This window comes from Nipponia nippon, unplaced genomic scaffold (genome assembly GCF_047370975.1).
Source record: "Nipponia nippon isolate SJK-2023a ecotype South Korea unplaced genomic scaffold, ASM4737097v1 scaffold_33, whole genome shotgun sequence".
Classification (NCBI taxonomy): Eukaryota; Metazoa; Chordata; class Aves; order Pelecaniformes; family Threskiornithidae; genus Nipponia; species Nipponia nippon.
Window position 1 is genome coordinate 401,948 of NW_028262351.1, and position 27,497 is coordinate 429,444.

The 27,497-nt window shown below is 41.5% G+C and overlaps 1 protein-coding gene across 7 annotated transcripts in view; it reads right to left on the minus strand.

The window, feature by feature from the left end:
- LOC104013813 (BDNF/NT-3 growth factors receptor-like) overlaps window positions 1-27,497 on the minus strand; it is a 219,604-nt gene that overhangs the window by 133,946 nt on the left and 58,161 nt on the right. For 6 of the 7 annotated variants that reach the window (XM_087770661.1, XM_087770660.1, XM_087770663.1 and 3 more), the window contains 5 exons: window positions 25,043-25,175; window positions 23,034-23,333; window positions 18,090-18,122; window positions 7,406-7,506; window positions 4,962-5,055 (listed from right to left, as the gene is read on the minus strand). In XM_087770661.1, the coding sequence (XP_087626787.1) occupies window positions 4,962-5,055; window positions 7,406-7,506; window positions 18,090-18,122; window positions 23,034-23,333; window positions 25,043-25,175 (661 nt within the window). The remainder of the gene's footprint in view (window positions 1-4,961; window positions 5,056-7,405; window positions 7,507-18,089; window positions 18,123-23,033; window positions 23,334-25,042; window positions 25,176-27,497) is intronic. The other variant, XM_087770662.1, reaches the window with a different exon arrangement.

The window sequence follows — 27,497 nt, forward strand, 5'->3', positions numbered from 1 at the left end:
GAGTTCTCAGAGGTGCCAGCTCTGTATTACTATACAGCTAATTTTCAGAGCGGGCAAGAAGGAAAGGGACTGATGGAAGGAGGAGGACAAAGCTGCTCCCCAGGTTGTAGGGAGATGATAAACGTGCATCAGTGTGTATGAAAAAGAGGGGCCATTCATTCAAATAAAACAATCTTATTTGAATTTTTGACCAGAATTGAAACAAAATCTGAAGTGTTCTTTTTATAAGACATTCAAACAGCTTGGCTACCTTTGATCTTCATTTATTCTTAATTCCTGTGAATTTTTGTACTTCCTGATTTCTTCCTAAGCAGCAACAGCACTGCTACAACAACAGCTTTACAGCATTTCTTGTTCATTCAGAAAAAAGAAGTACCATAGAACTTGCAAAAAAAAAAAAAATCTATTTTTTTTATGTTCTTTTCCAAACATCCAGATCCAAGGAGTGTAATGCTATGAGAATGTATATACTATGAAAACAAAGGCATTTTCAGATGCATTAAAGGAAGCTCTTGATAAAAGCCTACTAATGGGTGGTTTTGCAAAAATTGGACAAGAATTGCCATATATGGTATAACCCAACTTCAACCAGAATCCAGGATATCACAAACAAAATGTTTTAGTTTTGTTACTGGTGGTGAACTGGTGAACTGATTTGCTTGTCTTCTTTATCTGCAAAAGCACTATATTACTGTAATTTCAAAAGGTGTGAAATGAACATATCCCAAGCTGTCCCCTCATCTTAGATATACAAAATGAAGAGAGAAGCCAAAAGAAAGGGTAAATTATTTTTACACAACTCTTCAACACATCTCAATAAGAGATAGATGCAAATGTACAGCAAATGTACTGGAAGCCCCCAGAGCACCAGGCGCTCCCTATTGTGTAAATTGGACTCTCTTCTGCTCAGGTAGTCATGGAAAGAAGACAATGGGGGTATGTGAGCTCTGTGGCAGTCTCTGCAGCTGTTCAGCTGCAGTGCAAGTGCTTCCAGGTATGGCCAGCTCTGATACAGCATAGTTCAGACTACAACTACCTGCTCCACATCTCTTTCTGAGGAGACTAGTTACTTTCAGTTCTGAACTCCAACCATGCTCAAGCTCTTTAAGCATGGAAGGAAAATTTTCCCTTCTTAGTACACAGTAACATGAAAAATACCATTGAGTGTCAGTTTTACTGCTCCAGTTATCAAGTGGCTACTTTGTTTTTTTCTAAACTATTGTTTGAGGAAGGGTGGGGGGATGTCGGCGAGGAGCACAGCGGCGGCAACGGTAAGTTCCGCGGCTGAGCGCGTGTTGAGGAGGAAAGGGGGGTTCCCGGAGCCAGGGAAACTCGCGGACGTGCCGAGAGACCAGCCGGGAGCCGGCAGCTCTCGCGAACGGGGGTGACGCGGCGGAGGCGTTGCCAGGAGCAACCGCGGGAGATTTAAAGGGCCCCTAGGGAGCGCGGCACGTCAGTTTGCGCGGCAGTTCGCGCAGGCAGGGCCCTGCCACTTCAAACGGAGGCTGCAACCCACTTACAAGGAGCTAAGAACAGCAGGAGCCATGATATCCACCCGGCAAAAAGCTGTGCTCTCAGGTCCCTCGCAGCCCCTCCAGCTGCAAGAACTGATGCAGCCACCGAAACAGAGCCTTCAAGGGTACATGCAGCCGTCCAGGTCCCAGGTTGCAGGGAGTGCCCGAGTTTCAGGTCAGTATGTGATGGCAGCAGTGAGCTCACCTGTGGGAGATGTGCCCAAGTAAAGGAGCTGCTCAGCCTGGTGATGGAGCTTTGAGAGGAGGTGTCCAGGCTGAGGAGTATCAGGGAGTCAGAGAAGGAGACTGACTGGTGGAATCATTATCTACCATCCCTGAGACAGATGCACCAGCCAGCTGCAGCACAAGAGACAAAGGACCCCCTACCCTCTCTCCACCAGGCAGAAGGAGGAGACCCAGGAGACGGGTGAGAATGGAAGCAGGTTACTGCTTGGGGCAGCAGGCGAATCTGCTCTCAGCCTGCCTCACCTTCCCAGGTGCCCATACACAACAGGTATGAGGGCAACTGCAAAGCTCATGCATGACTGTAAACTTTGGAGAAGTTTGAGGTTCATTTCAGGGACAACTGAACATCATTCCTTTCTGATGAAACATTCAGGGGTTATTTGTAGCTCTCAGTGACATTTCACCATTACCACGCATACCATGCCAGTGATAAGTTTTTGAAGGAGTGTACCCGAACAGGGAAGTCATTTTACTGCTTTTGCTAACCATCACTGGTCAAATTAACAGGAAAAAATAAACTTCATATGTGCAGTTACTGCCTTTTCATAATTTCAGCTAGTTATTCCCCCAAAATTGCATCCTTACTCAAATATGATCTAGATGGCCAATTCCGCAACAGAAAACTACTGAAGTCAAACTTACTGATAATGCAAGACCATTATCTTTGTGAGAGAAGTTCTAATTGAAGATACTGAAAAACAACCACCATGTAAGGAGCTACCCAGAAGGTAACTTATTATGTTACCATGAAAAATACAGTTTTGTTCATTCTCCCTCAGGATAGAGTTTACTTCCTAGTTCTTCTAACAATGCTGTCTTGAAATCTGTAACACAAATTTTGAAAAACCTAACAAGCGTTCAGCTTTAAAGCCCAAATATCAGACAGTTCCTATCATTGCTCTCATTTAGCTTCATTTCCTTCAGGTCTTTAAATGCAATTCAGAAAGCTTCAGCCACAAAGAAAATTTCCACTGAGCTGCTGTCCAGTTCTAGACAGTTTTTTCTAGTCTTTGGCCAAAACTCTCCAGCTCTATCCCAAAGGCTCCATGTTGTTTTTCAGGATATTTCACAATGCCTGTCCTCTTTTAATGCTACCCCAAAGACCAGAGGCTGTGTCATATCAGAAGAAGGTGAGAGAAAAGGAGGTTACCATCCTAGTGAGCTAATCTGTACTATCTACATTTCTACTCTGTTCAAATCTCATCTGTTCTAAGAACTCTCTTCTACACAGAATATACAAATACCAAATATACAGTAGATATCTCTGAAAAGAGCACTGTCAAGAACAAGTCAGAATCATCAAAATATACAACTATGGGGAAAAAACTTCTGTGGTACTATATCATAAGCATGAGTAAGAGGAAGGACATAAGGTTAACAGGAACCTACCAAAAATAACTCACCACTCTCTCCACAGATCCTCAACTACGCATCTTAAGATCAAAAACTCATCTCCTTTAGCACACAGAAAAGCACCTTGTGGGCCTTGCAACAAGATAACAAGGTGGGGGTCTTTTTTCTTTTGGGTTGGGGGGGAGGCTGTTGGGTTTTTTAAATACAATTCCACCAACATCTCTAAACACAGACTGATGAGATCAGTACAATAATACCATACTGGAGTTGTTACAGGTACTTCTGTGTTACCTGTACCTCCATCTTGCTGTAAATAAATAAATAAATAAACAGCTGACAGTTCTCCTTCCACAGGGACTTGAGCACTTGCCACTCTTTCCAGCTGCCATTTCCCAAGACACACACACAGGCTCAAGAAAATGTATCCGTGAGAAAGAACCAGTGTGACAGGATGCACTGCAAACGCACATTCCCCTCTTGCCATTGAATATATGTATTGGGTTTAAAGGGCAAAGTTTTGGTAGTGGAGGAGGCAGCAGGGATGGCTTCTGTGAAACACATATTTAAAAATTATCATTAAAATATACATTATCACACAATCTTCACAAACTTCACTTACATCAACAAAAAGAATTTCCCACACCAAAATCAGAAGAACATCATCGCAACACCAACAAAAGTGGACAATTTACACACACTCCACCCCTTGTCCCTTCACCACAATTACAACAACAAAAATTCCCCATAATTATTCTGCTCTCTGGCAATGTCCAGTCCATGTTTTGCCTGTTGCCTCTCCAAATTACTGTCCCTACCTTGAATTCCTGGAGCTCCAGAACAAACTGTGGTGGGTTAACTTTGGCTGGCTGCCAGGTGCCCATCAAGCTGCTCTATCAACTCAACTTGGGGAAGATTAATTTAATTTATTGCCAATTAATAACTGAATAGGATAATGAGAAATAAAAACAAAACTAAAAACAACTTCCCCCCCAGCCCCCTTTCTTCCCAGGCTCAGCTTAACTCATGAATCTTCTACACCCTCCTTCCCCAGCCCCCGAGCAGTGCAAGGGGATGGGGAATGGGAGTTGCAGTCAGTTCATAATACTTCGTCTCTGCTGATCCTTCCTTCTCCTTTCTCTTGGCTTTTATTACTGAAGACAACATCATATGGTATGGAATATTGCTTTGGACAGTTTGGGTCAGCTGTCCTGGCTATGTCCCCTCCCATCCTCTTGCCCACCCCCAGCCTACTGGCCTTTGGGGGCAGGGGTGTTGGAGAGACAGCCTTGATGCTGTGGAGCACTGCTCAGCAGTAGCCAAAACCTTGGTGTGTTATCAACACCTTTCCAGCTACAAATACAAAACACAGCACTATAAGGGCTGCTATAGGGAAAGTTAACTCCATTCCAGCCAGACCCAATACAATCTATCACCTCAAGGCAGCATTTATAGTATTCTCTGAAGTATCTCTTGCATATAGCATAGATTGTTGCCAAATATTTGTAATCAAGCTCTTATCAGAATAAATTTAAATTTCTTATCTTCTACTTCCCTACAGTGACTCAAGTGATATTTTATTCCAGGAAGTGTCCCATGGGGCTGTGCAGTTGAAGAGAAAGAAAAGGGATCTGTGATAAGAAAAAACAGAGAAGCAGAATGTTCAAACCAAAATTATATATTCCTATCTACATCTGTCTCTGCTCTTACTTATCTGATGAATAAATGAAACACAAAATGTGATGGCACTTTATCTAGTTATCTTGACTGTTCTTGGTGCAGATACCTATGGTATAAGCTTGTACAACCCACAACAATTACAGGAGATATATAAAAAATGACCTTGCGTACCTTTCATCCCAAACTTAGAGTGTCTTCCAAACTTCAGAATAATGAGCATTATTACTAAGCACACCAGTGCTGCACTTCCCACCATAATATAAACCTAAAAAAGAGGACACAAATAGATCTGATTTTTTCTCATTAACCATCTTCAGAAATATTCAGTATACATTCAGATTCACCCATTAACCCAACCTCATGAGGTTCAACAAGGCCAAGTGCGATGTCCTGCACCTGGGTCGGGGCAATCCCCAATATCAATACAGACTGGGGAATGGATGGATTGAGACCAGCCCTACAGAGAAGGACTTGGGGGTACTGGTGGATGAAAAATTGGATACGGGCCGGCAACGTGTGCTCGCAGTCCAGAAAGCCAACCGTATCCTGGGCTGCATCAAAAGAAGCGTGGCCAGCAGGTCGAGGGAGGTGATTCTCCCCCTCTACTCCGCGCTCTCGGGAGACCCCACCTGGAGTATTGCGTCCAGCTCTGGGGTCCCCAGTACAAGAAAGACATGGACCTGTTAGAGCGGGTCCAGAGGAGGGCCACAAAAATGGTCAGAGGGCTGGAACACCTCTGCTATGAGGAAAGGCTGAGAGAGTTGGGGTTGTTCAGCCTGGAGAAGAGAAGGCTCCGGGGAGACCTTATTGCAGCCTTTCAATACTTAAAGGGGGCTTATAAGAAAGATGGAGAGAGACTTTTTACCAAGGCCTGTAGTGACAGGACAAGGGGCAACAGTTTTAAACTTAAAGAAGGTAGATTTAGATTGGACATAAGGAAGAAATTTTTTTACGGTGAGGGTGGTGAGACACTGGAACAGGTTGCCCAGAGAAGCTGCGAATGCCCCATCATTGGAGGTGCTCAGGGTCAGTTTGGACAGGGCTTTGAGCAACCTGGTTTAGTGAAAGATGTCTCTGCCCATGGCAGGGGTGTTGGAACTAGATGATCTTTAAAGGTCCCTTCCAACCCAAAGCATTCTATGATTCTATGATTTAGGTAGAGATTAATTTCAAATAGGAAACATTTGCACTCAGATCAAAGAGTACAGAAATAAGTCGCTTGCTGAGGTTTCTTCTATCCTGCAGAGAATAGAGACTCAGACAACTCTGAGAACCACTTTCTCAACATCCCACACATTCAAGGCAGGTGGGAGGGAATGCACATCACCCCTTTCCCTTTCAGCAGAGTGGCATGTTTTAAGAAAACACATAAGAAAAGCACCTAAGAAAACTCTTTTTTACTGTGAGGGTGTTCGAACACTGGCACAGGTTGCCCAGAAAGGCTGTGGAGTCTCCATCCTTGGAGATATTCAAAACCTGACTGGATACAGTCCTGGACAACCTGCTGTAGCTGACTCTGCTTTGAGCAGGTGGGGGGTTGGACTAGATGATGTCCAGAGGTGACTTCCAGTTTCAGCTATTCTGTGATTCTGTTATCAGAAAAAATAAGACTGTCTGGGATCTTCCTGATTTTTTATCAAAGTATATCTCCATGAAGCAACCATTGTCAATGTGAGGGACTGGAGGCTGTCAAAATTATGCCCCCACTGCACTTAATGGATGGAAACAGAAGAAAATTGAAGTTTTAGGAACCCTTCTCACTGCCCTTATTACTTTTCACTCCCCAACCATTGGCGCTGGAGAGAGACACTGGGTAGGCTTTCTCCCACCTGCACAAAACAGATTCCTCCCTCATCACTCTCAGATGTATTGAGACAATACTTAGCCTTCATAGCCTCCTTTTCCATTCTTTCCCAACTCACAATCTACCACAAATGCACACACTCTCCACTGCCTGCTGCCTTGCAGAGTCATCAATGCCTGCAGCAGGGAGGCAGTGCTACTAACCAGACTGGCCGCCTGCTACCAGTTTCCAACAATTCATGACATTTAACGTTCATCTAACATTCAATTTCCAACATCATGATAGGTGAGGCAGCAAAGGAGTAGACTCACCAATTCAGCTGCCTATACTAAGATCCACTACAAATTATCTTATCAAAAAACTACATGAAATCACACATTAAAAACACAATTAGAATTTGAAAGTTCATTACACCGTGTCCTCTTTGTGAGGAGCAGCTGACTTTGGGACTGGAATTAAAGCAACAGTCTTTAAGTTACCTTGAATGTTGTATTTTGTAAAAAAAGAGTTGCTCTCCTTGGCTAAAATTAGAAGCAAAGTCTTGGGCTAACAAATTACAGTTAGTTGTTCAGAAAAGCATGAAACAAATTAGCAACTTTACTTGGAAAGAAAAGTGATCCACTCTCAGAAAATGGGGTGAGGGAAGAGGGGGTGTGCATTGATTTTTTTCCTCTTGATTTTGATCATCACATAGTAATAGCTCTGGTGTTCTGGTAGCTTAGGGTTCCATTACAATCTTTGCAGTTTCATTAGTTGTATAGTCGAAAAAATCTGACAAGATTACAGATCAGGAAACAATGTATATACTTACAGTGATACTATCTTCATTCTCTTTGTTGGAAACATCTGCAGAAGTGATTCGATTACTATTATTCGTGGTGTCTCCAAGATCATTAGGTGTGGTTCCATATTCTTAGGAAAGGAAAAAAAGGGTGCTTTTATAATTTCATAACCTTGGAGGGGAAAGGGTTGTCTTTATTATTTCAGCTTTGTAATACCATAACAACAGTAACACTTATCAGAATTATGAGCAATTTGAAAATTATACATTATTTCTATTGTACCTGATACATTTGGGGGGATCCTTGTGACAGATAATTTTTAACAAATGTGTTGTGGCTGACAGACTTGAAAAAAAAGGCTGCTTCCCTATTCAGCTTTATAGAGAAGGAATCTACATCATAATATATATTTCTATTAGAAAAACTAGAGTTAAATAAGAACTCCATCCATAAAGCTATTTTTATGTGCTTCTGACTTCCCATTAAAAATTGAAGACTGCCATCTACTATGAACTTCTCTAGCCTTGTATTCAGCCAAATATAGGACTGACTTAGAAATTAGCTTGGGGACTTTTTGTTTATCTATCTGTGAAGAACTTGGCAGATGACCTTTTAGCTAGTTTATTGATATCAAATGCGAAATAGTTGGTTTTCTTAGGCTAAAAAAATAATGAAAAATGCTGTTGTGTGCATAGAGGTTACAGTCTAACATGCTAAATTGTCATACAAGTAAACTTTAAAAAAGTTAAGTGAAGTGCCTGAGATGGTCTGAAGAAATTTGATTTATCAAAACAATGTTACTCATAGGTCTGCAGGGGTGAATCCAGGACAATTGCATCAAAAGAATGAATATGGCTTAATTATTTATAATTATTTTAAAATGAAACACAGATATATACAGTCCATGATTTTCTGTCAAAATTATTCAAATGAGGTAACAAGGATTAAATAGTACATGTATGAACTTAGAGATACATCCATTAAAATAAAAAAACTTAATATTTTTTATGATTGCATCTGGAAATATACATGATGTTTCAATTGTATGACTGTAATGTGTGCAGATGAAATAAAACAAACAAGGGCAATAAGTGCATTTATTGCAAATGCACCTCTAGCACTCTAATTTAAATTTGCAATTAATTGTGTATTTCTTTATATATTTTGAATAAAATCAGTGCCATAAGTCTACAGATGAAATTGTAACTGTGAATATGAAAAAGCAAAATTCAGAGGCATAGCTCACAAACCACAGAGGCAGGAACTCTTCCAACCTCAGAGCTGCTACCGGGCAAGGGGAGGGAGGGCCTTTATGTTCTTTAACTCTCAAAGCTGTTTTGGAGATCTCAGCTGGCAACACAAGCAACAAGCTGCACCAGCTTTTTGATCTTCATGCATGCAGAAACACGCTTTCTTTCTGCAAAGCACTCAGCAGGCTTCATATTTTTTTGGTATATGAACCAATACAGCTACCTCTGCCACCAGTGCTACAGTTGGTCCAGTCAGGTTGTCTAATCAACTCACAAAGTCTATTCTGGCTCTACACCATACATGCTGAAGGATAGGATTTTTTCAAGCCAAAATACATATTTAGTCTACAGAGCTTTCATGAGAAACCAAATTTAATTTCCTGGCCTTTTATCATTTACATTCTTCAACTCAGCATTGCATCCCTATGTCTATAGCTTCCTATGCAGCAAGGTTAAAATAATAGTGAAAGGCAAAAGAGCAGCAATCCTTACTCCAGGCAAAATAAATCCTACCTGAATTCCCCACTTGGACAAACAGCCTGGACACTGAGACAAGGTTCTATGCAGACCATCCACTACTGTGAATACAAGTTTTGCCACAGCAGAGAAGGAGATTTCAGTTTTATTCATCTGCAGGCAGCACCTAGACTCTTGATCAGTGAAGAACCCAGTTTATAACAAGTATCTCAAGCTATAAGATTTACAGTTTTCTGGCAATGTCTTCACTAAGATAGTTTTGACCAACCCTTTATTTACAGTAGTTTTACAATAGCAACAATATAGAAAACAAACATTAAGAGCTTTCACTGTTCTGTCTCCATAATACAAACTTTTAAGAGGGACTTTTTTTGCTCATAATTTTACCTGTAAATAGTGGGGAGCAAAAGCTGAAGCTATTTGCAGTTCTGTTTATGTTCATTTCTATACTATGATACTGGAAATCATACCCTGAAGGACTAATGAGAACTATGCAAAGTATTTCAGGTTTGGGTCTATGAATCCTCTGAATGCAGTATTATTAAAAAGGGCAAGGGATAAAGTAGGCTACTTCAGTACATCAGTGTTGCATTGCCATTTTCTACTGTATAACTGTGAACCATTTACATTTGAATTAGTGCCAAATTTTCAAAGCCTCTTGAAATGGGTGAGCCAGGCAAGGAAAACATGCACAACAGTTATCCAGCCAAACCCAGGCAATTCTGAATTAAATGAATTCTTGTTCATTTTATTATGAAATTCTGATTAGGCACGTAGCATTCTGATACAGACAGGGTCATGCATCTTGACTCATGCTATGTGGGACTTGTATTGTTTCAGGGCTAGATTCTCTGGTGTCTAGTAACTTATGCAGTCATATATTCCTGCACCAACTGAGGTAAATCACAACTAAAGCACGGGAGCATTTTGCAGCTGTTTTATAAACAAGGTGTAAAGCACCTGGGATCCAGACAAGAGTACTGTCATAAGTACCAGGGAGTCATTCTGCAAAATATCCCTGGGAGTTCAGTTTTATGGGGCATATTGTCTCTCACATTTTCATGACCACATTAGAAAAAGCAGCATGGCATTAAAACATGAAATAGGAGCCAAAGAAGCCATCTTTGCATTTGATTTCCTGCTCAGCTCTGGGCAAGTCACTTTATTTTTCTTTCTCAGTTACCTCTCATACAAAACTGTGATAACATCTCTTATTTGTCTTTTCCACAGGATTCTGTGGGGATTAGTTATTAGGGATTGATTGCTCTGTGCTTTGAGCATATGAAGTACAATGTGGATAGAATTCCCCCAACAAACATCATGCATACTTTTGTGAGCTAGTCAGTTCTTCTGTTTCCCATAGTATTTTTAAAACATTTAATGGAAAACATTTGTAAATTACCTCATATGAAGCACAGAGCACTGAAGGTCAAATCCCAAGGGACAGACCAAATTCCACTACAAAGGGCTTTGCTCTATGCAGAGGGTACTCAAGGCTAGAGTCCCCTGCCCCCATGCAGCCAAACCCTGCTTACCCACACAAGGCACAACAATAAGGGCCTACACAAGCTCCTAACTGCATCCTGCTGGCTAAGGTAACTCAGGCGGTGCACAGGCACTGCAGAGACCAAGTCCCAGCACAACAGCAGCTATGAAAATCTATCACAAACTTTTTCTCAGGGGCACATAGGGGCTCTCTTTGTCTGGAATTTTTCTGTTTGGTTGAAATCTCATGATTAGTTTCTCTAGTCTGTTTTGGCTCCTTTGAAGTGAAAGGCCACCCACCCTTCATACCCTGTTCCAATTTATTTTTGCTTAGTCACATTCCATCTTCTTCCTGCATATATACAGGTGGGGAGAAACCCCCACCTCTTCTGTGAAGGTCCAGTCCATTGTCAGGGCCCTGAGAGTACTAACAACCCTTATTGGCCCTGCCCAGCCTCCCCTGGGGCCTCCCCCACCCCTGCCCATGGGCCCAGGAGCCTCATTTCAGGTCAGTCCAGGGCCATCAATACCCACCCTGGTGACACCATAGGATGTTCGTCTCTAGCTCTGCCACAGCCCTGCCCTGCCTTGTCATGGGTCCTGCTGAGCCAGGCCCAACACTTAGGCTCACATCCTGGCCTGACCTCAGCCTGTCCCCGTCCCCATGGCCCTGCCCTGCCATCCTGGGGCTGTATCTGACCCTGGTTACCCTCAGTGGTCCTGATCCTGACCCCCACTCACGGGCTGACAGCCCATCCTGGCCACAGCCAAGCCCCATCCCCACAGAGGTGCCTGATGCCCTTGGCTGGGGGCTGCCCCCAGCTGCCCCCACAGCCTGCCCTGCTCCCTCATTGGGGGCAGCAGGACAGGCCCTGGCTGGCAAGACCCCTGCCCTGCCAGCCTGAAGATACCCTTGGCACCTGCCCCCCACAAAGCCACCGGCACTGCAGTGCCCTGACACTTATAAATACCTTGCAACTCCCACAAAAGGCAGCCCTAGCAAGCGCTAAAGACCAGGAGTGCTGCGAACAGGACAGGCAAACAGGGCATGGTGCGGCAGTTTGCACAGCAGTTCGCACGGAAGGGCGCGCAGGGAGGGCGCCTCTTTGAAGGCAAGTGGGAGACTTGAAGTACATATAACCCAGAAACCAGGCACCATTCTGTGACCATCTGCACAGGTCAAGGGCACTCATCCTACGTGACCCTCAAGGCAGAATGGTGGGCACTCATCTGAGAGGAAAGGTTGCAGCTCTGGCTGGGGGGTCTGCATCATCTACCCCAGTGGTGGCCAATGCCTCCACCCAGATGGAGCTGCTGAAGGGAGAGGCTGCAGTGCAGTCCTCAGGCTGCAGGAAGAGCCTAGACCTTTCTCCTGGGGCAGGGACAGGCAGCAGACCTGCCTGCAAAAGGTGTGCCCAGGTGGAGGACCTCCTGCAACAGGTGGCTGAGCTGCAGGAGGTGGTGAGAAGGCTGCGTTACATCAGGGAGGCTGAGAAGGAGTTAGATAGCTGGTTCCAAGGGCAGTCTGCAGTGGACCCACAGCCCACGGCCAAACAGCCAAAAACTCCCCCACCAGCACACACAGAAGAGAGGGGGGCCAATAAAGCAAAAGAATGGACGGTTGCAACAGCAAGGACCAGCAGGAGGAAGAGACTTCCTCGAAGCCTGAGGTGCCCTTGCAGAACCGCTTCACCGCTCTGCAGACTGAAGAGGAAAGACCTGTAACACCATGAGAGATGCTGGAGCTGAGTAAGGCAGCCCAATCTGCTCCCCGTATAACAACCAGCGCAACTAAGAAAAGGCGACAGGTGATAGTAGTGGGCGACTCTCTTCTGAGAGGTACGGAAACACCCATTTGCTGACCTGACACACTCTCTAGAGAGGCGTGCTGCTTACCAGGGACTCGTATCAGGGATGTCACCAAGAGACTACCGAGCCTCGTACAGTCCACTGACTATTATCCTCTGCTGTTGTTTCACATGGGCACCAGTGATACAGCCGGGAGCAGTCTGAGCTGTATCAAGAAGGATTACAGAGCCCTGGGAGCGGCAGTAAGGGACTCTGGAGCACAGGTAGTTTTTCATCAGTCCTTCCAGTCAAAGGGAAGGGGTTTGAAAGGGCCAATTGAATCTGGCAAATCAACAAATGGTTACAGGACTGGTGCCACAGCCAGGGGTTCACCTATTTAGACCATGGGACTTGCTTTGAGAAACCTGGTCTACTGGGGGCTGATGGGGTCCATCTGTCAGAGAAGGGGAAGAGCATCTTCGGTCATAGGCTTGCCAAGCTGGTGAAGAGGGCTTTGAACTAAAGTTGCCGGGGAAGGGGAACCTCAATCCATCCCACTCCTACCAGTTTGATGCCAGTGCCAGCAATAGATGCCCAGAGCCTGGAGAAGGATCACAGGTCAGCAGGAGAGCACCTGAAGAGCAGAACAAAGGAATTCCAGCCACTCCAGCCAGTAAGTCAACTTCATCAGGGGCCCGACTTAAATGCCTCTATGCAAATGCATGTAGCATGAGGAATAAACAAGAGGAGTTAGAGATGTGTGCATGCCTGCAGGGCTATGACCTTATTGGCATCACGGAGATGTGGTGGGATGGCTCCCATGACTGGAGTGTTGGAATGGAAGGCTACAGGCTCTTTAAGAAGGACAGGCAGGGGAGATGAGGAGGGGGTGTCACCCTCTATGTGAATGACCAGCTGGAGTGCATGGAGCTCCGCCTGGGATGGGATGAGGAGCCGACCGAGAGCTTATGGGTCAGGATTAAAGGGAGGGCAGGGACAGGTGACGTTATAGTGGGAGTCTGCTACAGGCCACCCAACCAGGAGTGGACCATCCGAGTGGATGAGGCCCTCTATAGACAGATAAGAGCAGCCTCACGTTCACAAGCCCTGGTCCTCATGGGGGACTTCAACCACCCCAATATCTGTTGGAGGAACAACACAGCAGGGCATAAGCAATCCAGGAGGTTCCTGGAATGCACTGATGATAACTTCCTTCTCCAAGTGATAGAGGAGCCAATGAGGAGAGGTGCTATGCTGGACCTTGTTCTCACCAACAAGGAGGTGCTGGTGGGAAATGTGAAGCTCAAGGGCAGCCTTGGCTGCAGTGACCATGAAATGGTGGAGTTCAAGATCCTTAGGGCATCGAGGAGGGCACACAGCAAGCTCACTACCCTGGACTTCAGCAGAGCAGACTTTGGCCTCTTCAGGGATCTGCTTGGTAGAGTACCATGGGATAAAGCCCTGTAGGGAAGAGGGACCCAAGAAAACTGGTTAATATTCAAGGATCACCTCCTCTAAGCTCAGGAGCGATGCATCCCAACAAAGAGGAAGTCAGGCAAAAACACCAGGAGGCCTGCATGGATGAACAAGGAGCTCCTGGACAAACTCAAACACAAAAAGGAAGCTTACAGAGGGTGGAAGCAAGGACGGGTAGGCTGGGAGGAATGCAGAGAAATTGTCCGAGCAACCAGGGATCAAGTCAGGAAAGCTAAAGCCCTGATAGAATTAAATCTGGCCAGGGACATCAAGGGCAACAAGAAAAGTTTCTATAGGTACATCGGTGATAAAAGGAAGACTAGGGACAATGTGGGCCCTCTCCAGAAGGAAATGGGAGACCTGGTTACCCGGGATATGGAGAAGGCTGAGGTACTCAGGCACTGATCTCTTCTCCCTGATGACCAATGATAGAACCCAAGGGAACAGCAGGAAGATATGCCAGAGGAGGTTTAGGTTGGATATTAGGAAAAGGTTCTTCACCCAGAGGGTGATGGAGCACTGGAACAGGCTCCCCCGGGAGGTAGTCACGGCACCAAGCCTGACAATATTCAAGAAGCATTTGGACAACGCCCTCAGACATATGGTGTGAATTTTGGGGTTGTCCTATGCAGGGACAGGAGTTGGACTCGATGATCCTTGTGGGTCCCTTCCAACTCAGGACATTCTATGATTCTATGATACTCAATGACTTTTTTGCCTCAGTCTTCACCGGCAAGTGCTCAAGCCACGCTGCCCAAGTCACAGAAGGCAAAGGCAGAATGAAGACCGCCCACTGTAGGAGAAAATCAGGTTTGAGACCATCTAAGGAACCTGAAGGTGCACAACTCCATGGGACCTGATGAATGCTCTAGCCACACCACCCAACTCACAGAATCCAAAGGCAGGGACTGGGAGAATGAAGTACTGCCCACCGTAGCAGAGGATCAGGTTTGAGACCATCTAAGGTCCATGAGCCCTGATGAGATGCATCCGTGGGTCCTGAGGGAACTGGCGGATGAAGTTGCTAAGCCACTATCCATCATATTTGAGAAGTCGTGGCAGTCTGGTGAAGTTCCCAGTGACTGGAAAAGGGAAAACATAAGCCCCATTTTTAAAAAGGGAAAAAAGGAAGACACAGGGAACTACAGGCCAGTCAGTCTCATCTCTGTGCCCGGAAAGATCATGGAGCAGATCCTCCTGGAAACTATGCTAAGGCACATGTAAAATAAGGAGGTGATTGGTGACAGCCAACATGGCTTCACTAAGGGCAAATCGTGCCTGACAAATTTGGTGGCCTTCTACAACAGGGTTACAGCATTGGTGAATAAGGGAAGAGTGACTGACATCATCTACCTGTACTTGTGCAAAGCATTTGACACTGTCCCGCATGACATCCTTGTCTCTAAAATGGAGAGACATGGATTTGACGGGTGGACCACTCGATGGATAAGGAATTGGCTGGATGGTTGCACTCGAAGAGTTGCAGTCAACGGCTCAATGTCCAAGTGTAGATCAGTGACGAGTGGCGTTCCTCAGGGGTCAGTATTGGGACCTGCGCTGTTTAACATCTTTGTCAGGGACATGGACAGTGGGATTGAGTGCACCCTCAGCAAGTTTGTGGATGACACCAAGCTGAGTGGTGCAGTTGATTTGCTTGAGGGAAGGGATGCCATCCAGAGGGACCTTGACGGGCTTGAGAGGTAGGCCTGTGTGAACCTCATGAAGTTCAACAAGGCCAAGTGCAAGGTCCTGCACCTGGGTTAGGGCAATCCCCAACATGGATACAGGCTGGGCGGAGAATGGATTGAGAGCAGCCCTGAGGAGAAGGACTTGGGGGTGTTGGTTGATGAGAAGCTCAACATGACCCAGCAATGTGCGCTTGCAGCCCAGAAAGCCAACCATATCCTGGGCTGCATCAAAAGAAGTGTGACCAGCAGATTGAGGGAGGTGATTCTCCCCCTCTACTCTGCTCTCCTGAGACCCCACCTGCAGTACCGCGTTCAGCTCTGGGGCCCCCAGCATAAGAAAAACATGAACCTGCTTGAGTGGGTCCAGAGTAGGGCCACGAAGATGATCAGGGGGCTGGAGCACCTCTCCTATGAAGACAAGCTAAGAGAGTTGGGGTTGTTCAGCCTGGAGAAGAGAAGGCTCCGGAGAGACCTTATTGCAGCCTTCCAGTACTTAAAGGGGGCTTATAAGAAAGATGGGGATAGACTTTTTACCAAGGCCTGTAGTGACAGGACAAGGGGCAATGGTTTTAAACTGAAAGAGGGTATATTTAGATTGGACATAAGAAAGAAATTCTTTACTGTGAGGGTGGTGAGACACTGGAACAGGTTGCTCAGAGAAGTTGTGGATGCCCCCTCTCTGGAAGTGTTCAAGGCCAGGTTGGATGGGGCTTTGAGCAACGTGGTCTAGTGGAAGGTATCCCTGCCCATGTCAGAGGGGTTGGAACTAGATGATTTTTAAGGTTCCTTCCAACCCAAACCATTCTATGATTCTAAGATGAACCCCCCTGAGTTTGTTAAAGCACTAGGGAACTGTCCAAGCACCCTGACTTTGCCAGGATCCAAGCCACTTACAAACACATAGATATCGTGTAGCATGCTGCAGGATCAAACCCTCTGCAGCTGTCTTTACCCTTTACATGGTGCAAATTTGCAGCATGATTAGCATAGGAGTCTGAAAAATATGTTTTAAAGGGGAGAACAGCAGGAGGAGGGAGGTAAGGAAGGAGACCTTTAAATCTTGCTTCCAGCATAATCTAAACTTGGGGTAAATAGATTAGCATACAGATTGAAGGGTCTGAAAAGAAGTCGTCAAAAATGCTCACTCTCTAGGAGGAGCTAATTCCCAGGTGGTTCCACAATCAACCATGCAGTGGTTTTCCCAAGTATAACAGTTTCTAGACTTTTTAGCCTTATTTATTCATCTCACCAACTGGACTTGTGAATTTGAAATAATTAAGGAAACACTCCAGATTACAAAGTATTGCACAAAGCAAGCACTAAGTCACTGAAACAAAGATCAAAGGCAGCAATTTCAAAAAGTAGAAAGAAAAGCCAGAAATAAAAAGGAATATTGTTTTCATCAGAACTAGATCTTGCAGGTTGTGATTCACTTGCACAACTCAAAGCACACATTTTAACCAAATCTACCAGTCAACTGAATTACAGTACTCATACACATACATCAGGACCTTGATAAACAGCTCAGACTCAAAATCTTCATGTATACAACATATATAACACAACACATGTAGGAAACTGTGCAAGCCATCACCTCTTCCTCCCCCTGAAAAAAAAATTGGGAAGAGAGGGAGGGGAAGCTATGTTTTAGTATTTCTAAGCACTTAAACCCAAATTGATGCTTCAAATGCACATTTGCTAAAGTTTAATGACAGGGAATCAGAGTAATAACATTTAAATCAGCTTAAGGAAACTTGATTCATGGGCCATTTTGTCCAAATAAAAGTACTCCAAACAGGATCCAGCTTCTGCTGGAAGCTAAAGGGTGTTTTGGATGTGTTGGTTAGGATGTACTTTCATGCTCAGCAGAAGTATAGCAGAACTATTATGTAAAACTAGCCAGTTGTTTTTCAGTTTGCAGCTTCTATTATAATGCATATTGGCTTTCAATAGGTATAGTCTAAAATATTTTTCTTAACTAAAAAATAACTTGAACACTGTGTCATCAAATTTTCTCTCAGATATCACTGAGTTGATGTTCTGCTTATGCAAGAGAGAATAAAGGAAGGTACAAATGAGAGGACAGAGAAAAATTACCTACAGGAAAACTCACTTGTGCCAAACTAATTTTTAAGGGGAATTTAGGGGTACATTTTTGGAGGCAAAACAAGTATGGAATCATCCCTGAAAAAATAAGTTATATAAGGAGAAATCATGAACTCTCTTTCCTCCAAGAAATGCCTCTGGAAGGTTCACAAAATCTCATGCCTGTGTGCTACATCAGACAGTTGTCACCCTACAATACCAGTTGTAACCATCAGTAGCAGTGGATTTATGCTAATCTGAATCAAAAGCAGCAGCGTAAGTAAAAATTGCCCTCATTTATCTTAAATAATATAAGTCAGGAAAAGAACCAACAATACAAAGTGCCTTTTAGAATTGTGTTATAATATGTGCCATTTCAGTTTAACTGAGCCTGACATTCAATCTTTTAGTGGTTTGAATTCCTTTATTTCTATCATTAAAAGAAAAGAAAATCAAATATATACCATAATCATCTGGATCCACAATTGGGCCACTACCTGTGCATGGAGAAAAAAACAAAACAAAACAAAACAAAAACAGAAAGAAAAAGCCTTTGTAAATAGATTGCAAATGCTGGAAGAATAAGAGTTTCTTTAGGATTTTTTTTAAGAGCTTACATGTTATTTGCAATAGCAATGGTCAGTACCTACACAAATGCAAAGCAACATCAATATATTGTACTATAATTTACAATTATTTTAGAGCTATCCGAAACGTTAATGCTTTGCTTTATGTGAAACAGATAATACACAGGGCATTTGCTCTAGTAAAAGCAGGCATATTTAGCAAATGGGCAAAATTCTGCTCTCTGCTGCTAATGTATATCTGGAATAAGTCCAACAGTAACTATTCTTGTTGAAAATCAATGGTAAAATTCTCCCTGACATTAAGTGGAAGCAGACTTCAGTGGGTGTTACAATAACTGACTTTTAGCTAGTCAAAAAATTTGCAGTTAAATCACTGAGAGAGCAAACTGGTTTAGAGCTGCAGCATTGTGGCAAATTAAAGGCTAGAGGATGCTGTTAGAGGATGCTCCCAAGAAGCCAGCTGCACACCTGATCCACAGACAGAACTCTTATTGAAAGAATAATATTTCCCATATGCAAAGAAACTAGAGAAGCCAGCCTTTACACAAGCAAATTGGATACCTGTCTAGTATATACTTTTCTAAATTTTACTAGTTCCAGTTTGCAGCTTTTTCCAATTACTGCACATATGTAAGGCTAAGCACACATGTGAGTATAACACACACTGAAGTTAGTATACTGTTAGTCTATTCATGCTTTGAAAGATACTTGTGTTATATTTCAACATGCCCGTTCATCCTGGTCTATAATGTATTTATAGCATGCCTTATGTAGCATATTTACTCTTTTTTGTTGTTGGTTTGGTAATAAAATTAATAGATAGTTAAAACCTCTAAAGATGACTCAAACTTCAAAAAGCATAATTCTGTTTATAGTACCATACAGTAATTCCATACCACTGACATTACACTGGCATAAAACCACTGTGAAGTATGACCGGAACACAGTTGTTTCTGCTTATTTCAACAGCATGAGAATCTGTGCTGAAAATATAAAATAAGAGTTGCAACCTATTTGCAAAATGGCAGCAGATAATTAGGTTCATTTTTAAATGCATTTGAAGATATTCTAGTACCCAGAGATATAGATTAAGAGACCCCATGAGAATGGTCATGTCAATCTGCAGAAATAAATAACAAGTGAAATAGTGTGTACCACTATCTGTCCTCAAGCAAGTTCTGACCAGGGTTTTTTGTCCATAAACCTGCATGGATTCAGTTTTTCCAATATAAAACATTCAGCTGATGAAAGAACCAGTTTACCTTCTGTATGAGTCCTACTTCTCATAATCTGAAGAAAAAAAAACCCCAAACTTCCTAGGCCTTTACTCCTGACTTAAATGACAACATTTTTATTACTGTTTAATGGAAATGGGATAAAATAATCAAATTGGTTTAACCTGTAATTCCTGCTAGGGACATATAAACCAGGAAGTCATCTATTCCATTCAAATGCCTTTTATATAACTAAATACTTCACTTGAAATAAAGTTGAAAAAATCAAGAAGTCGGACCAACCCCAAATTTCTATGTAGTATTCCCTACATAAAAACATCATCAAAACATTGGTTGAATCTATTTTAACATGAAACTTTACCACAGTAATTTTGCATGTTTACATGCAATTATTTTTAATGCAAAGAACAGCATTGTTGTTTTGGTCCCTGTTAGAACAGGTTGTTGTGCAAATAAAATATTACAGACATATCCTATTCACTCATCTTTATAAACTGCCTCAACTACATTTGGTTTGCTTGCTTCTTTCTTTATAAAGTTGACATTTTCACAATAAAGCAGCAGCAAAAGACTCAACCCAAAAAAATACTTGTGCAACATAGTCAAGTGTTATTATGCCAAACCAGCAGGATACTACTATGCATATCTAACATTATACTATGACAAGATACTACATGACTTGAATTCCTTCAGCTGAATTTTAGAGTAGAGGGCTTGTAGATGAATGATTTTACTTAGAAGAGTTATTATTGGTAAAAATCTCTCCAGCACTCATTAGCTGTTATAGATCAATTATGGAAACAGCCTCTGGAACAAAACACAGCGGTTTATTGCTTAGCGTTTGCTGCAACGTAGTCTCAAACAGTCAAATTATCCTTAGCAAGAACAGCTTCACTGGAATCCATGAAGATTAGCAGATTAAAACTAGTTAAAAATCTAGCTAACAGAATGTGAAATTTTAAAAATTAAATTAATTTTTATTTTTAATGTAATTAATTTATATAATAATTATTAATTATTATATTATATCATTATGTATTAGTATATATTATAATACTTATTACTTAATAAATTAATAATTAATTAATTAATAATTTTTAATTTATTTTAAGTAAATTATTTTTAAAATTAAATTAACTTGACTCAAATCCCACTGTGGTACATGCTTTCCTCTCCTTTATGCTTGCATTCTCCATCCCTTGAAAAATGTTCTGTAAGTAGCATGCTGGAAGCTGAGAGCATCTTAGCACAAATCCTGTCTTCATCATGCTTGAAAGTAGAGTATTAGGCTGTTTATGATACAACATGCTTCGGATTTTTGTCGTATTTATTTTAAATAGACATATAGTTTATAGGTGAAGGTTTTTTTAATTTGCTTTTATTTTTATCTTCAGTGCATTTGCCTGTAAGTGATTTAATAACCAGAGAATCAGTTCAAAGCTCAGTCAGGATACCCCACCCCATGAAACATCAGGGCTGGTATTTAATTCAGTCATGAAGGCATGGAAATGAACATAATACCAGAGCATGGGCCTAATCTTTATGCTTCACTGTATGATATGTGGGCCAAAAGGAGATACCACACAGTAACGACAGCACTGAAAAAGCCTGAAAGATCTGAAAAAAGCCTGAAAAATCCTGGCAGTGCTTTAAATAGTAATAGTAAAAAAAAGAAAAAAAAGTAATACGATGCATAGAGGATGCTAGTTTTTTAACATTTATTTTTATGCCACCTTCAATAGAGGAGACAACAATGTTGTAGAATATTATAAAGCTCAGTACCATAAGTCTTACAGGAAAAAGCCCCACTAATAAAAACAGCATTGAGGAGGCTAACTAGATAAGTCTTCCCCTGCTGTTAATTTTTAAGACTGGTTTGGTGCCATCCCCTACACACAAATTGATTTCTAATGCAGTTACATCCTGTCTGTATGTAGCCCAGTTTGAACACAACGTAGATTATCTTGGAAACTTATAATGCATATGTTTATAAAAATGAAGGAACAAATAAATAATGCTGTCTTTCTAATTGGGAGGATACCTTTAATTTAAAAGGCCACAACTGGGAAATTTTCAGCTTACAGAGGACAAGGATAAAAGAAAAATGGAACATTAAAAGAAAAAAACGATAAATTCATATAAATGTATTAGAGGAACTGTTATTCTGTTAAGAAAATGAAGCCAAATTCATATTAAATAATCAGAGTGTAAGAGAACTTCCATTGTATACAGAATATCTATGAGGTGAACTGTTTTACTGAACTGTTATAATGTAGCATTAAAGAATGTCAGTAGCTGAAACCATGACCTTTTTCTGTAATGAGTCTATTTAAGGAAGGACTGTAGAGAAAAAAGAAGAGAGGAGCTACTAAGAACAGCAGGAGAAAACAGAGCCCAAATATATCAGCTCTTCACCTTCTCTTTCTAAGGGTGGGAAAGAAAAAGACTTGCCATCTCTCTCCCTGTAGCAGGCTGAGCTGATAGGAACAAATGTTAAATACAGACCATCTTTTTACTGTCTGTAGCCTACAATGTAGGACAGGGATTTTAAATATTCACATTTTTTTCTATCACATAACATTAGCACTGCATATTGCTGTTTCAAAAAAGAGGGAGGCTATTTCTATCCCATGGCTAAAAAGATAAAAGTATACACATGCTCATATTTTCAGATATGATTCTGCAATTATTTGCACAAAACCACACCTATATTTCCACTCAAGGTCCACTCATTTTTTTCACATACCACAATGCACTTACATGTACGCCTTCACATTCTTACAGTCACTTCAAATATGGTTTTGAAGATGTGGGAAAAGATCAAACCACAATGTACATTAAATACTTACAGTAGTCCCTGCAGTTCAGTAAATTAGTCCAACTTGAGACTGCTCACATAGCATTTAGGAGGTCTGATCTGGAGCCTTTAGAGCAGCATAAGATGCATAGATTTGAAGATAACCATCTTGAGCACAGATATTCCTAGGCATGCAGATGCCCAACCTCCATCGAAATGAATGGGAATTGGATGTCTAAACGCCTGTGAGGACCTGAGAGCTGGTCCATCCTGCCTCTGGGTTACTTGTTTTCTATCCAGCTCCTTCTAGTGTCCTACACAATATATTATCATCAACTCACTGGACTGCATTACTGATTCTGCATCAATGCACTAGATGCTATGTAGGCATACTCCCTGTGCCCTTGGATACACTGCCTAGTTGCACTTGTACACAGTGTAGAAAACTTGCAGAGTGACTGAATTGGTACTCAGTGCTTTCCAGGATCAGAACTGAGGCTAAAGAAAACACTTCAGAAAGAGCAATCTTTTACTAGCCTTAACTGGCACTGAGGATGGTTACTCAAAGGGAAGATTTAGAGAGCACTAGCATGGCCTCCCTTGAAAAGCAATAAACAAGAAGAAAATGTTAAAAAAAATTATTGTTTTACAACTAATCTTGAAGACATTCATTCAGAGAAAAAAACATGCATATAAAAAGCTTCCTCCAAAATAGGTAGTCTGGCCAGGAGCACTGTCTCCACATTCTTGTCAATTTGCAATTGCTAACACAAAAAAAATTATACTCACCATCTCCAGGCACTGACATGAAATGAGCATTAACCCATTTTTCATCCTCTCCGTACTCGTTCTTTGCTAGTAAGGTATAAGCACCATTGTTCAGATGGGTAGGGTTGTCAAGCTGAAGGCAGCCGTGGTATTCACTTTGATTGATAACATGTATTTTAGTACAGATGTATTCTGACTCATTCAGTATAGCCCCTTCATAGAACCACTGCAATGTGGGCTTAGGGTTCCCTTTCACAGTGAATGGAATACACCAGTGGTGGTCCGGGGTTGGAGATTCAATAAATGTGATATTTGGTGCAACTATATTGGGAAAAAAAGAGTGAAGAACATCAGAATATCCCAAACGTCTTTTTTTTCTGAGGTTATCAATGCTAAAATACACTACTTTTTCACTACTATTTTTCATGATGAGGGTGGTGAAACACTGGAACAGGTTGCCCAGAGAGGTGGTAGATGCCCATCCTTGGAAACATTCAAGGACAGGTTGGATGGGGCTCTGAGCAACCTGATCTAGTTGTAGATGTCCCTGCCAATTGCAGGGGGGGTGGACTAGATGGCCTTTAAAGGTCCCTTCCATCCCAAAGCATGCTATGATTCTATGATTCTACTTGAAGGAATTATACCTATTATTTGGAGGATACTCACACAGGAAGCCCACCTGCTCTGCCTTGGGTACTGTGCTCACAACTGAAATGAAGCCATTCTTTAGAAAGAAACAAAACAACCTAGTTTCAAAGTGTGAACCCTCATTAAATCACTTACTCTGCAAGGTGTGGAAAGTTACCAGATCACTGAGAAGGGAGATAGGGAAATTTTAGCTTTACTGTGCTGAAAAAATGGCACAGAGGAGTGCTGAAGGAACAAAACAGTATTACAAATATTTAAAAGTTAGCCAAAAGCAAGTAGTACTGGAAATATATTCAGCTAGGAATCCAAACTTTCAGGTGACTTCTTTAAAAAAATCAAAGCCAGAACAGGTGATTTCATTCCCTGGATTCTTCTGTCAGGGAAGGAACATTTTCTACTATACATTTTCTCATTCTTTGTTCAAACATGCTAAATGCCTCAAGTTTACAGACTTCTGTTTCCCTCAGGAGACTATTCCAACACCTTGCACATTATTTTGCTGTTAGGAAGTTTTCCTTGATATTCATTCTAAACTGCATCCAATTTTATCTAGTTATACTCCCTTTTATCACTCATAACAGTGCCAATCTCACAATCTCATTTACACTGTTCAAGCATTTCTAGTTTATGTCCCTTTCCATAGCTATTACATATCTAATTTCCACCTACAAAACATTTTAAGTGCTTCTAGAGTGATTTCTCAAGTTTACTGTCATGAGCACATGCTGAAAAAAAATTTCCATCTACAAAGTGTTCCATTCCCATCTTCAATTAAAGTGAGGGTTGCAACTTGCGAAAACATATTTCACATAAAATGAATTCAGGCTGGAATCTCAGATCTAAGAAGCCAATGCTTCTATACTACATGTCCCTTCCCCCTTCCTTGGCCCTGACAAATAATTATTCAAAGCTATGACAAATAAATTTGTATCTGGCAGAACAAATGATGCAAGTGTATTAATTTTTGAACAAAGCAATTGTTGGTTTAGTAAAAAAAAACTTTAAAATTTGTAGTTTATTATAAATAATTTCTATGACTTTTGACGCATTCATGTTTCTTAGGAATTAAGATAGTGTGTATGTATATGCACATCATTACAAATCCGTTCACACTGACAGTACCACTGAGTATTTGGGGTTTCAGACATTTACTTACAGATTGCTCAGACTGGAAGATAAAGCATTTAGAAACATAATTTTTGCAGAAGAACTCAGAGCAGAAAAAGGTAAAAATAACAACTGCTCATTGGGCTATTCCCAGAATTAACTGCAATAGATAGTTCACATGCTTAAAGGGTGTTTCTGTTACAACAACCCGTGTGCCCAACAAATATTTATACCCAAAATAGTTATTGCCAATGTGGTTTAGCCTGCTTACGTACAGAATACTGTGAGCTCGGCAGAGGCTTGGTCCTCTCCCACAATATTCTCTGCTACACAAGAAATCCACAGTCCGCTGTCCACAGATGAAACGTTCTTTATGGTTAGCGAGGCAGGATTCTTACTTGTGTCACTCTACAAATGATCAAAAAATATGGATGTGCCAAATATGGCATAAAGAAACAATGGAGAGAGGGGGAACCATTGGCCACAGTTCAACAGCATTTTCCATTTTCCCTTCCTTTTAGCTGTATCAAACTGTAATTAATCAAAGCATTACTTTGGTGTCTTATCCAAACAGATGCAAAACACCTACAGAACCAATTGTAACCATCAGTAGCGGTGGATTCAAAGCCCCAAAAACTCATTCATTTTTCCTCCATGTCATTTTCTGTTTCTCCCTTCTTTTGACACCTCTTTCTCTCTACACAAATTTTTGTTCTGCACCCATTTACTGTGCTTGAGCACAGGCTAATTGAGGTAAGAATTATGATTTACAGAAAGTTCAGTGCATTAAATGCTATATATTAAATACGCAACTATGCTACACTGCATAAAGTAAATTACAAAAATTAATTACAAAAACAAAGCAAAAAGTAATTACAAAGATTTTAAAAAAATAATACCAGCTAGCAGAGCTAGTTGTTAAAGCCTCTGTTATCTTAAATGAGGTCCTTAAAATGACAGCCAAATAATTACTATTTCCATACTTGAATTTTTCATAAAATGCAAGATTATTTTATTGAAAAGGAAAGGAACCAAAACAAATTTAGAAAATAAACAACAATTAGGATGATTGTTTAAAAAAATGCCTTTTGGGATACTTATTGTACACATATGCTTTGATGCTGCACAGAACACAAGCAAATGATATGCTGCACCTGTTAAACCACAGTGACTTTCAGTGGTAGACAATGGGGACGTGGGAACACTCTTGCATACAGGATTGCAGGACCAGAATTTTAAATATCAAGATGACACCTTAACTCCACTTAAGTCAAATGTCCCATTGATTTCACTGTGACACTGGGGCAGGAGGAGTGGAAAAGCCAACACCCCGATGCACATTTCTCCATGTGCAACTCAGAGGTGAGCAGTCCTCAAAGCAGGAGTCAAAGCACAGGGCTTCAATTGCAGGCTCAGGCTGAAACATATAGCAAGAAAAGTCTAACTGACATTAACCAACTTACTTATACATCAGCATGAAAGCTGAGCATGTGGTTAATGATGCAGGACTGAAGTTTGGTTTTCGCTTTTGCTAACATTTCTCTTTGTAAAACAGGAAAGAAAAACAGGCAGAAGCAGCATAGGAGGTTAAGAAAAGGGAGGCAGAAACAAAGATATGGAAGTGAGAAAAAGGAAACCAAAACCAACACTCACAGAAAAGGAAAGTTGTGAATGGCGAATGAGCTTTAAAAGGCACTCATTCTTCTGCTACTGAAAAGACTACTGTGCTCTACAGCTATATTATAAGCCCCTCTCACAAAGTTATGTCAGGATAAAAAAGCTTTTCAGGAAAGCTCAAAGCAAACTGAACATGGCATTTGAAAGACAGGAAGGTTAAAAAATGAGGTGATCTTACTTGTTGAACAATATCCCACATTTGTCTTGGCTCATGACTCAAAAAAAAAGAAAAAGAAAAAAAACACAACTACATAAATTCCTCAAACTGTTTTAATTTTTTGTTCATGTTGATAACAGATGCATTTGGGTAATTTTACACATTAGAGAAAAGTTTAAAAATAAAACTAGAGCTCTGCAAAGCTCTTATGAAAGCTGAAAGACAGGCTAGTCAAATTCTACATAAGCCTAATGTAATGATCTCAGTGAAGAAAGTGCAGAGGTTAAGAGACTCCAGATGTCCTGTCCCTTTCATACTGCAGGAACAGTTTTAGAAGTACACATCACACACTTTGTACAGACCAGAAAGATTTAGGCAGTCTGTACTCTCATGAATGCAGGGGAGCCGATGCCATAAAATTGTAAATAACAGAGGGTCTTGCACAGTGTAAATAATGGCAATTTAGGAGGTCAACAGCTGCATGTTGAAGACCTGCTTAAATGCTTCTCCTTATCAACACCTCCATCAGAAAGAACTTAATCAGTATATCTCCACTGCACACACAGTCTAAGGCAGGTACACAGAATACCAGGATCTCAGGAAACAAAATTCCCACTGTCTGGATGGGTTGAGGAAACATTTTCATACTTCGTAAGAAAATTTTTCCATAGTAAAACCTTGACTTTGACTTTCATGACTCTCTTGTTATTTTGTTTTGTTAAAGGAAAATGAAACAAACCACAAAGTAATTAATATTTACAACCAAAGTTCCAGCACACCAAGCTTTTGGCCTAAAAAAATAAAATAAAATTAGAGAGACAAAGCTTTTCTCACAATTAGAGTAGATTGGACTTGTCCTCTCTATGCAGGTATTTGTGATAATAAGAAAGTACTTA